Source organism: Balearica regulorum, chromosome W, assembly GCF_011004875.1.
Source record: "Balearica regulorum gibbericeps isolate bBalReg1 chromosome W, bBalReg1.pri, whole genome shotgun sequence".
Lineage (NCBI taxonomy): Eukaryota > Metazoa > Chordata > Aves > Gruiformes > Gruidae > Balearica > Balearica regulorum.
This window is the reverse complement of record NC_046219.1, coordinates 12,706,593-12,718,967: the sequence shown is the minus strand read 5'-3', so window position 1 is coordinate 12,718,967 and position 12,375 is coordinate 12,706,593. Positions and strand designations below refer to the sequence as shown.

The following is a 12,375-nucleotide window of genomic DNA, read 5'->3' as shown; positions in this document are numbered from 1 at the left end:
GCCTTCTCCATATCCTGGGTAACCAGGTCTCCTGTTTCATTCTGGAGGGGACCCACATTTTCCCTCATCCTCCTCTTATCACTGACATACCTATAGAAGCTTTTCTTGTTGTCCTTGACATCCTTGGCCAGATTTAATTCTATCAGGGCTTTGGCTTTCCTAACCTGATCCCTGGCTGCTCGGACAGTTTCTCTGTATTCCTCCCAGGCTACATGCCCTTGCTTCCACCCTCTGAAGGCTTCCTTTTTTTCGTTTGACTTTGCCCAGGAGCTCTTTGTTCATCCATGGGGGCCTCTTGGTGGTTTTGCCTGACTTCCTCTTTGTTGGGATGCATTGCTCCTGAGCTTGGAGGAGGTGACTCTTGAATATTAGCCAGCTGTCTTGGGCCCCTCTTCCTTCCAGGGCTTTGTCCCATGGTATTCTACCAAGCAGATCCCTGAAGAGGCCAAAGTCTGCTCTCCTGAAGTCCAGGGTAGTGAGCTTGCTGTGTGCCCTCCTTGCTGCCCTGAGGATCTTGAACTCCACCATTTCATGGTCACTGCAGCCAAGGCTGCCCTTGAGCTTCACATCCCCTACCAGGCCCTCCTTGTTGGTGAGAAGAAGGTCCAGCATGGCACCTCTCCTTGTGGGCTCCTCTATCACTTGGAGGAGAAAGTTGTCATTGACACATTCCAGGAACCTCCTGGATTGCTTGTGCCCTGCTGTGTTGTCCCTCCAGCAGATATCGGGGTGGTTGAAGTCCCCCATAAGGACCAGGGCTTGTGAGCGTGAGGCTGCTCCTATCTGCCTATAGAGGGCTTCATCTGCTTGGTCTCCCTGGTCCAGGTGGCCTGTAGCAGACTCCTGCTATGATGTCCCCTGCCCCAGCCCTCCCTTTAATCCTGACCCATAGGCTCTCAGTTAGCTCCTCCTCCATCCCCAGGTGGAGCTCCATGCACTCCAGCTGGTCATTGACCTAGAGGGCAACACCCCCTCCTCATCTACCCTGCCTGTCCTTCCTAAAGAGCCTGTACCCTTCCATCCCAACACTCCAGTCATAGGAGCTATCCCACCACGTCTCTGTAATGCCAATAAGGTCATAGCCTTGCAGGCACACACACATGTCCAGCTCCTCTTGGTTATTCCCCATGCTCCGTGTGTTCGCATAGAGGCATTTCAGTTGTGCCCCCGATGAGGCTGACTTATTGGCTGGGGTGGCTGGAATTCTTTTGATGTATTCTCCCAGTGTTTCCCCGTTGGTTCCTGTTGCATCCGGCGCCCCTGGCATGTCTCCTTTAGGCTTCAAGTGTGTTGCAGTGTGTCCAGCACATCTCTGAGCAGTAGGCTGAGGGCCCTCGCCAGCACCCCGTCCCTCCAACCTGGGCACGTCGTCCCACAACATGTCGCTGGCAAGCCTGATGTTATCCCCCTCCCCCTTTGAGCCTAGTTTAAAGCTCTGTCGATGAGCCCCGCTAGTTCCTGGGCAAAGATCCTCTTCCCCCTTTGAGAGAGATGAATCCCATCAGGGTTCATCAGGCCCGGTGCCGTGTAGGCCGTCCCATTTTCAAAGAACCCAAAGTTGTGGCGTTGACACCAGCCACAGAGCCATGCATTTATGGACTGTGTCCGCCTGTTCCTCCCAATATTGCTGCCCTCAACTGGAAGGAGGGAGGAGAATATTATCTGTGCTCCAGAATCCTTCAGCGACTGTCCCAAGAGCCTGAAGTCCCTTTTGATCGCTTTTGTGGTGCGTGTCTCTGCTTCATCCCCACCCACACGGAGGAGCAGCAGTGGGTAATAGTCAGAGGGCTGTACCAGGCTGGGGAGTTTCCTTGTAATGTCCTTGACATGGGCCCTGGGGAGGCAGCAGACTTCTCTGAGAGGAGAGCCTGCCCTGCATATCAGGCCCTCTGTATCCCTCAGAAGGGAGTCCCCTATAACTATAAACCGCCTTTTCTTCTTTGTGGGGGTGGTCACGACACGAGGTGCGGACCTTTTGGGCCTAGGTGCTACCTCTGGAGTAGCTTGACTGTCATCCATATCCTTGCTCGAGTGGCCTTCCACAGCCAGAGCCTCGTACCTGTTGCACAGGGGTACGTGGGAAGGCGAGGTGGGTGAGGAGGAGAAGGTTCGCCTGCCACGCCACACGTGGACTTGCTTCCATTCACTCCCCTCTTTAAGGCTGCTGCCTTCTGCCTGGCGAGGGGAGGATACAGGGTCCCCTTCACTTTGGCTTTGGTCTGTTGGCTGTCCCGGTTTCTGTCTCAGGGAGGGCAGAGCTTGGCTCCACCAGTCTATCTCTCTCTCAGCCTCTCTGATGCTCCTTAACCTCTCCACTTGTTCACAGAGTTCTGCCACCAGGCTGAGCAGGTCGTCCACCTGGTCACACCTCAGGCAGCCAGTCTCACTACTGCCTTCCCCTGCCAGTGCCAAGCTCAGACACTCCCTGCAGCCTGAGAGCTGGGTGGCTGCGTGCTTCTGTGGCAGTTCTGTCTGTTGCCACATGCCTTCTGGCAAGCACAGAGCTTAGGGCTTTCTGCCTGGTGGGTGCCATGGCTAAATTCCTTGTGTGAGAGGGTGATGACCACCAGTGGAGTCTCCTCTTGAGCAGGTAGAGTGACTAGGCCCTACCCACACACCCTGCCTGCGCGAACTGCTGCTCAAACTGACACGCCACGCCCTGGCTGATATGCCACACTCTGTTTGCCCGCTCTGTTCGCCACGCTCTGGGTCGCTAGCATTCCCTAGGCTGCTTTTTATAGGCATCGGGGGTGGGTGCCATTGCTTTGGCAATGCCCAGGTCTTGTCAGCGGTTCCCACTATCTAGTCCATGTTTTTTTAAATGTCATTAAAATGGTGTGACAGCCTTCTCTTGAGATGTATAAGGGGGAGGGAAATATTGTATCCATTTCCTTTTTTCTTTCTGACTTTAATAGGTTACTGTCATATATTTATCCCTCCCTAGATCAGATTTTAAAAGTCTAATCTCAACTGACCACCTTTTACATTGTAGAATACAAATCAGGTTAGATGAAGAAATGGTAATCCTCTTATCTCTTCACAAGGCTGCCTGCTGGAGCAGGCCTGGAATCTTTTTAAATTTCATTGACCCACCTGGAATTGCAATTTCTTTCTTTCTTTATAGACTCTTCATACTCTGAACCTCCTGATGTTCAGCAACAGTTAAACCACTACCAGTCTGCAGCTCTGGCCAGGAACAATAACATCAGCCGAATCCCACTTTCTGGGAGTACTGCAGGAGTGGAAAAAACAGAAGCTATCCTTAACTGTGAATTTTGTGAATTCTCCTCGGGTTACATACAGAGCATTCGACGTCATTACCGTGATAAGCACGGAGGGAAGAAACTCTTCAAGTGCAAAGATTGTTCCTTTTATACAGGTTTCAAGTAAGTATTGTGCAAAACAAATAAACTGAACTTCTAATGGGATTTTTTTTAGCACTTCAAAAGACTTCTGAAATCTTTGTGAGAACTGGCTGTAGCTAAGAGAAACATGACCAATGGTGACCAGGGAAATGCCATACCAGATCACAGCAGCATCTGTGTAATTCTTTTTCTTCATCCCTACAACAGCCTGTACCATCTGCTGAAGAGAAAAGCATAAGAAACAGTTGCAGTAGGTTGTACTCACTACAGTAAATAGTACAAGGAGTGGGGTTTTTTCCCCCTTCACAATTTGTAATTACATGCTGGTCCTCACCATCAAGTATGAGGAGTTTTCTCTCCAAAAATAAGGCATATTTTTGGAACAATTAGCATGAAGCATGGGCTAGTCAAATGTTCTAGGTAGGTTATAGAATTTCTGTTCCCTCTATGAAGAAAGCTCTCATAATCCCTACACTCCATCTCCCTGCAATTTATCTAGCTGAAATATAAAGCATACTCCAAAGTGCCTGATAGCATATAGAAGCATTTCAACAAATCCAATTAAACATTGCAAAATATAAACTTTCAGGGGTGTGTGTGTTTAGCCACGTTCCCTAAGGAAAAAAAGGTTTATGCAGTTGTGCTGTTTCTCAGTTTCCTTCTGATATTTTGAACCCTCAGTCATAGCCACCTTAGCTGACATTCAAGGTCTCAAAGCTATTATGTCCTTAGGAGATGTGTGAAAGTAGATAGTGTGGTTGGATAAAGGAGAGAGGTTCTGTTGAAGAATTACGATCAACCTTTCCTATTAGAATCATAGAATCACAGAATATCCTGAGTTGGAAGGGACTCATGAGGATCATCGAGTCCAACTCCTGACTCCACACAGGGCAACCTAAAAGTTAAATCATATATCTAAGAGCATTGTCCAAATGCTTCTTGAACACCAACGGGCTTGGGGCCATGGCCACTTCCCTGGGGAGCTTGTTCCAGTGCTTGACCACCCTCTCAGGAAAGAACTTTTTCCTAATATCCAATTTGAACTTCCCCTGACTCAGCTTTAAGCCATTCCCTTGTGTCCTATCAGCTGACACCAGGGAGAAGAGATCAGCACCTCCCTCTCTACTCCCCCTCATGAGGAAGTTGTAGACAGTGATAAGGTCACCCCTCTCTGTCTCCTCTTCTCTAAGCTGAACAAACGTAGTATCTTCAGCCTCTCCTGATAAGTCATGCCCTCTAGTCCTTTCACCATCTTTGATGCCCTCCTTTGGACACATTTTAATATTTTTATATTATTCTTACATTGTGGACCCCAAAACTGCACACAATACTTGAGCTGAGGCTGCACCAATGCTGAGTATAGTGGGACAATCACTCCTTTCGACTGGTTGGCTATACTGTGCTTAATGCACCCCAGGATACAGTTGACCCTTTTGGCCTCCAGGGCACATTGTTGACTCATATTGAGTTTACCATCAATCAAAACCCCCAGGGTCTTTCTGTAGGGCTGCACTCCAGACTCTTGTCCCCCCAATCTATACATAGATGCAGGATTACGCCATCCCAGGTGTAGAATCCAGCATTTGTCCTTGTTAAACTTCATACAGTTGGTGATCGCCCAGCACTCTAATCTATCAAGATTAGAGATCTTTAATCAAGACCATCATCAAGATAATGAGCACAAAAGTCAGAAATACTTTTGCCATCTTAACTATAGCAATGTGACTATAGAGTAATCACTGCAAAAGAATATCTTGTGAAGAATGTGTGTTCAGTTACTTAGGGCTAGTTACTTAGCCTGCAAATACCTATGCTCATGTGATATCCACGTGAGTAGCCCTGCTGAAATGCCATGTGGCTTTATGAAGAGAAGGCTGAGTGGTATCTGTACAATTTTATACAACACTTCTGTAGTAGAGTTGTGACACTTCAGCATTCCATACACACCTCTTCTGACTGCTTCCATGTTTCCCTCCCATTTCACAGATCTGCTTTTACTATGCACGTGGAAGCTGGGCATTCGGCAGTTCCTGAGGAAGGACCCAAAGACCTTCGTTGTCCTCTTTGCCTATATCACACCAAATACAAACATAACATGATTGATCATATAGTTCTGCACAAAGGTAAAGATGTCCCTGTATATATCTATATCTGACAAAGAGAATGCTGAACAGAACACCACTCTCTCAGATTGATCCATTAAGTTTTTTCTCTGTATGTGAGCTCAGATATGTTGAATAGATCAGGCCTAAGTACATCTTACTTCCTTTCTATGAAATATAAAGTTTACCAATGTAGAAGTGTGGCAAATTTAAAATTCTTTTTAAACTTTTCCTCTAGAGAGGTCAACAGTTGTCAAGTACCTATTTAGCAAGAGTTAGACTAATTTACAACTAGGACCTAGGCCAAGGTTGTTTCCTATGTATGTGTTTCTAAAGTGCTTACTATCATAAACACTGTGGTAGGATGTATCAATTAACTCTAGAGACTTAAAAATATCCCTTGACTGCTTGCTTGAAATTTCTGTCTTCATAACATCTTCCTCATCCATTCTTAGGAACAAGACAAAAATTAGAGGTTTTTTTTCTTTAAGACTCCTCCCCTCCTTTTTTTTCTTTTAATCCAGTTAAAAGCAGGATTAGGGATTCCTATTCTATTAACTACAGGCAAGCTCAAAAGAGACATCTTGTGGCACTCTGGGCTGAGATTTCTGCTGTTGTGGGTTAACCCCAGTGCGCAGCTAAGTCCCACACAGCCACTCACTCACTCCTCCTCCAGTGGGATGGAGGGAGAATCGGAAGGGTAAAAGTGAGAAAACTCATGGGTTGAGATAAAGACAATTTAATAGGTAAAGCAAAAGCTGCACACACAAGCAAAGCAAAATAAAGCATTCATTCACTACTTCCTATTGTCAGGCAGATGTTTAACCATTTTCAGGAAAGCAGGGCTTCATCTTGCGTAATGGATACTTGGGAAGATAAATGCCCTAACTCCAAACATCCCCCCCCACTCCCTTCCTTCTTCTTCCCAAAGCTTTCATTGCTGAGCATGATGTCATACAGTATGGAATATCCCTTTGGTCAGTTGGGGTCAGCTGTCCCGGCTGTGTCCCCGCCCAACTTCTTGTGCACCCCCAGCCTACTTGCTGTCAGGGCAGTCTTGAGGAGCAGAAAAGGCGTTGATGCTGTGTAAGCACTTCTCAGTAATAGCTAAAACATCCCTGTGTTATCATCAACACTGTTTTCAGCACAAATCCAAAACATAGCCCCATACAAGCTACTATGAAGAAAATTAATTCCATCCCAGCCAGAAACACAAACCCTGGGGCTCCTGGCTTAGGCTCATCTTGTGAGATCACGTTTTCTAGTTTGTGGTTGTGCCCAAGATCAAGCGGAGAAGGTCTGACAGTTCAAATGCAAATAGAGAGAGGGAGATCTTGCTGGGCTTAGTTAGGCAAACTTCCAGCAAAAGTAGACAATGCTAAAAATGCCGAGATGCAAGAGTGGAGTAGCACTTCATGGGTTCAAGCAGTTGTGCTGGCTTTACAGAGCTGTTTCTGACCAAATGCTAAGAAGCAGGGTTGGTTACCCCCGAATATGTGACACTGGATCTGTTCATTTGTATAGCTGTAGCTTCAGTTGCACAAAGCACCCTTGAGCCCTTGTGCTGCTGAAACAAAACTGTAGTAGGAAGGGATGTGATTATACACTCACTAGAGTGTTGGGGGAGGTAAAACAGAATAAAGGCTTTAATGCAAATGAAAATTTAGCCTTTAAAGAGTTTTATAGGCCCCTGAGGGAAGGGCAAGGATTTTTCTCAGGTATGCAGCACCCAGATTGTAAAGGAATTAAGGTCCTTTCTTAAAATTTTTCTTTCTGGTGTATATATCCAGATTAAAACCTATTGTTGTGTTTAATTGTGGCAGCTAAAGCAGAGGATTTTGACAGGGTTTAATGTGTACAGAAAGAAGGTGCTGCTTTGCAGGCAGGACTGAGGGATGTTGCACAGTGTCATGTAGCTTTCCTTATTTGTAGCCATTTGGATAGATAAAACAAGGACAGTCTCAAGCTGTGGTCTAAGCACATTTGTTCTCCTTTTAGAGGAAGCAGTACATTGTATAAAGTCACAAGATTGAAGGTTTTGGTCCATTTTCTGTATTATCTTCTCTCATATGCAAAAATCCCTCCAGCAAAACAAGAAAACAGTTATAGATCTCTAACTTACATTATAGCTTTCAAAATGATGGCATCCCAAGTCTCTGATTTGGCAGCATGCAGTTGAAATGAAGACTATTTGCCTCTTAGTGAATAGCTACAGAAGTTGATTCTTACTAAGCTACAACATTATTAAGTGTTTTGGCCAGTAGGATGTTGCCAGTTTGCCACTGAGAGCCTTCTGTCATGTGTCACCTACTCTGCTCAATCAGTTCCTCTGAGTGATTTAACTTTTATTCATAGAATCATAGAAAAGTCTACATTGGAAGGGACTTCTAGAGATCATCTGGTCCGACCATCTGTTGGAAGCAGGACCTTAGATTAGGTTATCCAGGGCCCTGTCAAGCTAAGTCTTGAATATTTCCAGCAAGGGAGATTCCACTTCTCTGGATAACCTATGCCAATGTTTAGTTGCTTTCATGGTGAAGAATTTTCTTATATCCAGATGGAATTGCCCCCGAAGCAACTTGTGCCCATTGCCTCTTGTCCTGTCACCACACATCCTTGTGAAGGGAGTACCTCCATCTTCTCTATAACTACCTTTTAGGGATTGGTTTGCCTTCATTGTTACCAGGGCACACTGCTATCTCATATTCAGCTTGCTGCCCACCAGAATCCCCAAGTATATTACAATAGAGTTCCACCCCAGCCAGTTAGACCCTAGCCTGTACTGCTGCTTTGGATTATTCTGTTCCAGGTGTAGGACTTGACATTTATCTTTGTTAAACCTCAATCAATTCTTGTTGGCCCAGTCTTCCAGCCAGTCAAGGTCTCTGTAAGGTTACTCTTCCTTCTGGTATATCTACCTCTCCCCTCAGGTGTCATCTGCAAGTTTGGTGGTGAGGGTGTATTCAATACTGTCATACAGATCATTTATAAAGATATTGAATAGTACCAGACCCAGAATCAACCTCTGAGGAACTCCACTCGTGACTAGCTGCCAGTCTGACTTTTCTTACCTCAAAAAGTGGTAGTTAATGACTCAGTTTAGCCAGTTTTCTACCCATCTTGTGGTCCATTTTTCCAGTCCAAATCTTGCCAGTTTGTCAACAAGGATGTTGTTGGAGACTATGTCAAAGACCATGCTAAAAAATCGAGGTAGATGATGTCCACAATTCTCCTCTCATCCACTGAGCAAGTTATTTCATCATAGAAGGCAGTCAGGTTGGTCAAGCACAATTCATCCTTTGTGGGTTGACATAAGATATTTGTCAATGCACACAAATCCCCTACCCTTCATGTTTACCCTCTAAGAATCAGGCCTGGGATTATTTTTGTTTGTTTTAAGATATCATTAATTATGATCTTCATGAGGAAGATCGAACTCTTAATCTGCAGTCCATAAGGAATAATAGTACTACATTTCAGTGTTCTACTTCAAAAGGACAGTTGAGTAACTAAAGCTGTAGTGAAGATCTTCTGGTGATCCTCTGCTGAAAGGTCAAATTTGGGATTTCCCCTACATGCACAGATCAGAGAACCACAGAGGATGAATGCTGCACACATCAGGATTCTGGCTCTATAGAAAGACTGAAATTAATTGTGCTGCCCTATTAAAAGTGTGTGTTTTGCACACACTCAGTGAGAGCATTTTCAATACATGCTTGTAGAATAATCAGAATTGTGGGAAGCATGAAATAAAGTATGTGTGGATTTTTGAATCTTAACTATTAAAAAGCTGAGGGTGTATTGAAAGTTTCTGCCCCTGACTGATCTCTGCACAACCACCTTCAGGAGAAGATACTGCTGCAGACAACCTCTCACTCCTCCAGTGAGAAGCATTAAATGTGATGGTGAGAATGCCAGCTCTGATCATCAGAAGCTGGGAGGGTGATGCATTGGGAATCACCCTACATGCTCCCCGTTTATTACAGTTCTAGCACCTTTTACTGGTTTTTGTCATGTATTGAACCAGAATAGAGCTTGGTCTGACTGATTTATGTCTTCTTTTATATTCCTAGTGTATTGGGTCTGGCTGAGATGGAGTTAATTCTCCCCACAGCAGCCCTCATGGTGCTGTGCTGTGTATTGGTAGCTAGCAAGGTGTTGATAACACACCAGTGTGTTGGCTACTACTGAGCAGTGCCAGCACACATCAAGGCTTTCCAACATTTCTTTTTCCCCAGCAGCAGACTGGGGGTGGGCAAGATCTTGGGAGGGGACACAGCTAGGACAGCTGACCCAAACTGACCAAAGGGATATTCCATACCATATGACGTCATGCTCAGCAGTAAGAAACTGAGAGATATGGGGAGGAACAGGGCGAGGGCATTCGTTGTTTTTTTTTTTTACAATGTTTGTCTTCTGGAGTAAGGGGCACGCTTATTGAAGCCCTACTTCCCAGGAAGTGGCCGGACATCGCCTGCTGATGGGAAGTAGAGAATAATCTTTGCTTTTTGCTTTGCTTCCGTGCGCGGCTTTTTGCTTTAGCTACATTAAACTGCCTTTATCTCGACCCACGAGTTTGGGATTGTTTTTTCTCCATCTTCCTTTCTCCCCTCCCTGCCTTGCTGAGGAGGCGAGTGATAGAGCGGCTCTGGTGGGCACCTGGCCCCCAGCCAGGGTCAACCCATCACACCTAGGCTCTGTTACTCTGTCTCACAAATCTGCCCCAACACTCTTATCTGCCCCAAATCTCTTCTTCCCATCCTGTTCACCTAATGAGTGGTTACATTTGCAAGGACACCTGCATTTGCAGTCATGTAGGATTAACTCTGTCTGTATAGAAAGGGAATTTTCTTTTATTTCTTTGTTGGTCCAGTTTTAGCTTGGTAGATGGATTGCATACACAAATAGCAGATCCTGTTTCTTACTTGGGTGGTATGTTACAAGCTGTTGACACATTGCCTGATGGTTTTTATTTCTTAAAAATTAATAAAGATTCCCCTCTCCCCACAGAAGAGCGGGTTGTTCCCATTGAAGTTTGCCGTTCCAAACTGTCAAAATACTTGCAAGGAGTTGTTTTCCGCTGTGATAAGTGTACCTTTACCTGCTCCAGCGATGAGAGTTTGCAGCAACACATAGAGAAGCACAATGAACTTAAACCTTACAAATGTCAACTCTGCTACTATGAGACCAAACACACAGAGGAGCTGGACACTCATCTTCGAGATGAGCACAAGGTAACATCCAAAGGCATTTAATTTGTAACAATCTACTTCTTGCAAATGCTATATCTAATTTATTTGCATGTCCACTCTGAATAGCCAACCCTCATTTTTTTTCCAAAATTTGGAGAAGGCTTCTGTCCTGGACTTCAATTTCTCTCAAGTTCTATATTTTTTCAGAAAAAGCATTTGTATATATTTTGAGATTTTTTTTTTAAGTTATAAAACAACATTAAGGCTGTGTGATTCAGACACTTTAAGACACAGGAGCTTCCAAAGTGTAAAATTGCTCTGGCAACTTGGGCAAAGTGACATGCCATGTATATTTTAATAACACAAGGCAGTACATTCCAGTTTACATTTAACAAGGGAAAGATAGAAGTTTGTTATACTTACCGCTTAAGTTGAGGCTGCTTTGGTGTTTGTGTGGAACCTTCTGAGTGCAGACTTGATCCATACTTGGAGAAGTCACTAGAAAGCTTTCCACAGACTTCTGTCTGCTTTAGATTTCTGTAGTTCTCAGCTGTATTGCTGTGAGCATAGCAAAATTCTAGAACTGAGGCATGTTTACAGAGTATTATTTTTTTTGTCATTTTGTGGGGAGGGAACTCATTGAATCCAACTATCAGGAGCTGAGCTGTCTGATTCTCACTAAAAACTTGTTCACATTTTGTTGACTGAACAACATTTTGCCTCCCCCCCAAATATTGACAAAATGAGTGCCAAAAGTACCAGCAAAACTGACTGCATTTTAAAAATGAACACTGTGAACTTATGTTGACTTGGTATGTTTGTCTCCCTTTATTTCTCTTTATTGCTACTTGAGAATCTTTCTACAGTTTAACTGGTATCTGAGATGTTGCACATCTCCCAGTGACCACAGCAAGGGTCCTAGGAGATCCAAGAAGCATTATTCCCCACCCATCAGGCTGGGAAGATTTCCCCTCTACTTGGGTCTCCCTTCTCTCTAATAAAAACCTGAAGTGATTACTCCCAGTAGTAAGGGTTATTTCCCCCCTATCTTTCTTTACTTTTATCTTTCTTTTTCCCCCTATCTTTCTTTACTCATTTCTAAATGTTATCTGGCTAATTTGTGCCCACTCTCTGGGCTCAAGTGCATGATTGGTTTACTGCATCTTAAAGAGTTTCTGTGCATGAGCTGAGTCACAGTAAGTGCCATGCATGTAGCCGCCTTCACTTAAATCTAATAGGTAACTTGTTAATTCAGAGCACCTCAACACAGCTGTCAGTTCTAGGAATATGATACTAACACACAGCTGTATTTAGGGTAGCTTGCTATTTGCTGATATGCCACTGTGTGGTGGGTTGAGCTTGGCTGGCAGGGAGAAGCCCACCCAATCACTCTCTCTTCCTCAAACAGGACAGAAGGAGTGTTGTGGGTTAACCTCAGTGGGCAGCTCAGTCCCACACAACTGCTTGCTCACTCCCCCTCGGTGGGATAGGGGAGAGAATCAGAAGGGTAAAAGTGAGAAAACTCATGGGTTGAGATAAAACCAGTTTAATAGGTAAAGCAAAAGCCACACACCACATGTAAGCAAAGAAAAAAAAGGAATTCATTCACTACTTCCCATCGATGGGCAGGTGTTCAGCCATCTCCAGGAAAGCAGGGCTCCATCATGCATAACGGTTACTTGGGAAGACAAACGCCATCACTCCTAACACTGCCCC

General features: G+C 44.8%; 1 protein-coding gene and 1 long non-coding RNA gene across 11 annotated transcripts in view; one reads left to right on the top strand and one right to left on the bottom strand.

Moving 5' to 3' along the window:
• LOC142599245 (uncharacterized) overlaps positions 1–12,375 on the bottom strand; it is an 830,374-nt gene that overhangs the window by 273,111 nt on the left and 544,888 nt on the right. The gene's annotated exons all lie outside the window — the stretch shown is intronic.
• The window catches only part of LOC142599142 (zinc finger protein 462-like), a 149,780-nt gene that overhangs the window by 124,345 nt on the left and 13,060 nt on the right, over positions 1–12,375 (top strand). For all 10 annotated transcript variants that reach the window (XM_075738831.1, XM_075738836.1, XM_075738835.1 and 7 more), the window contains 3 exons: positions 3,125–3,386; positions 5,352–5,488; positions 10,478–10,701. In XM_075738831.1, coding sequence (XP_075594946.1) covers positions 3,125–3,386; positions 5,352–5,488; positions 10,478–10,701 — 623 coding nt within the window. The remainder of the gene's footprint in view (positions 1–3,124; positions 3,387–5,351; positions 5,489–10,477; positions 10,702–12,375) is intronic.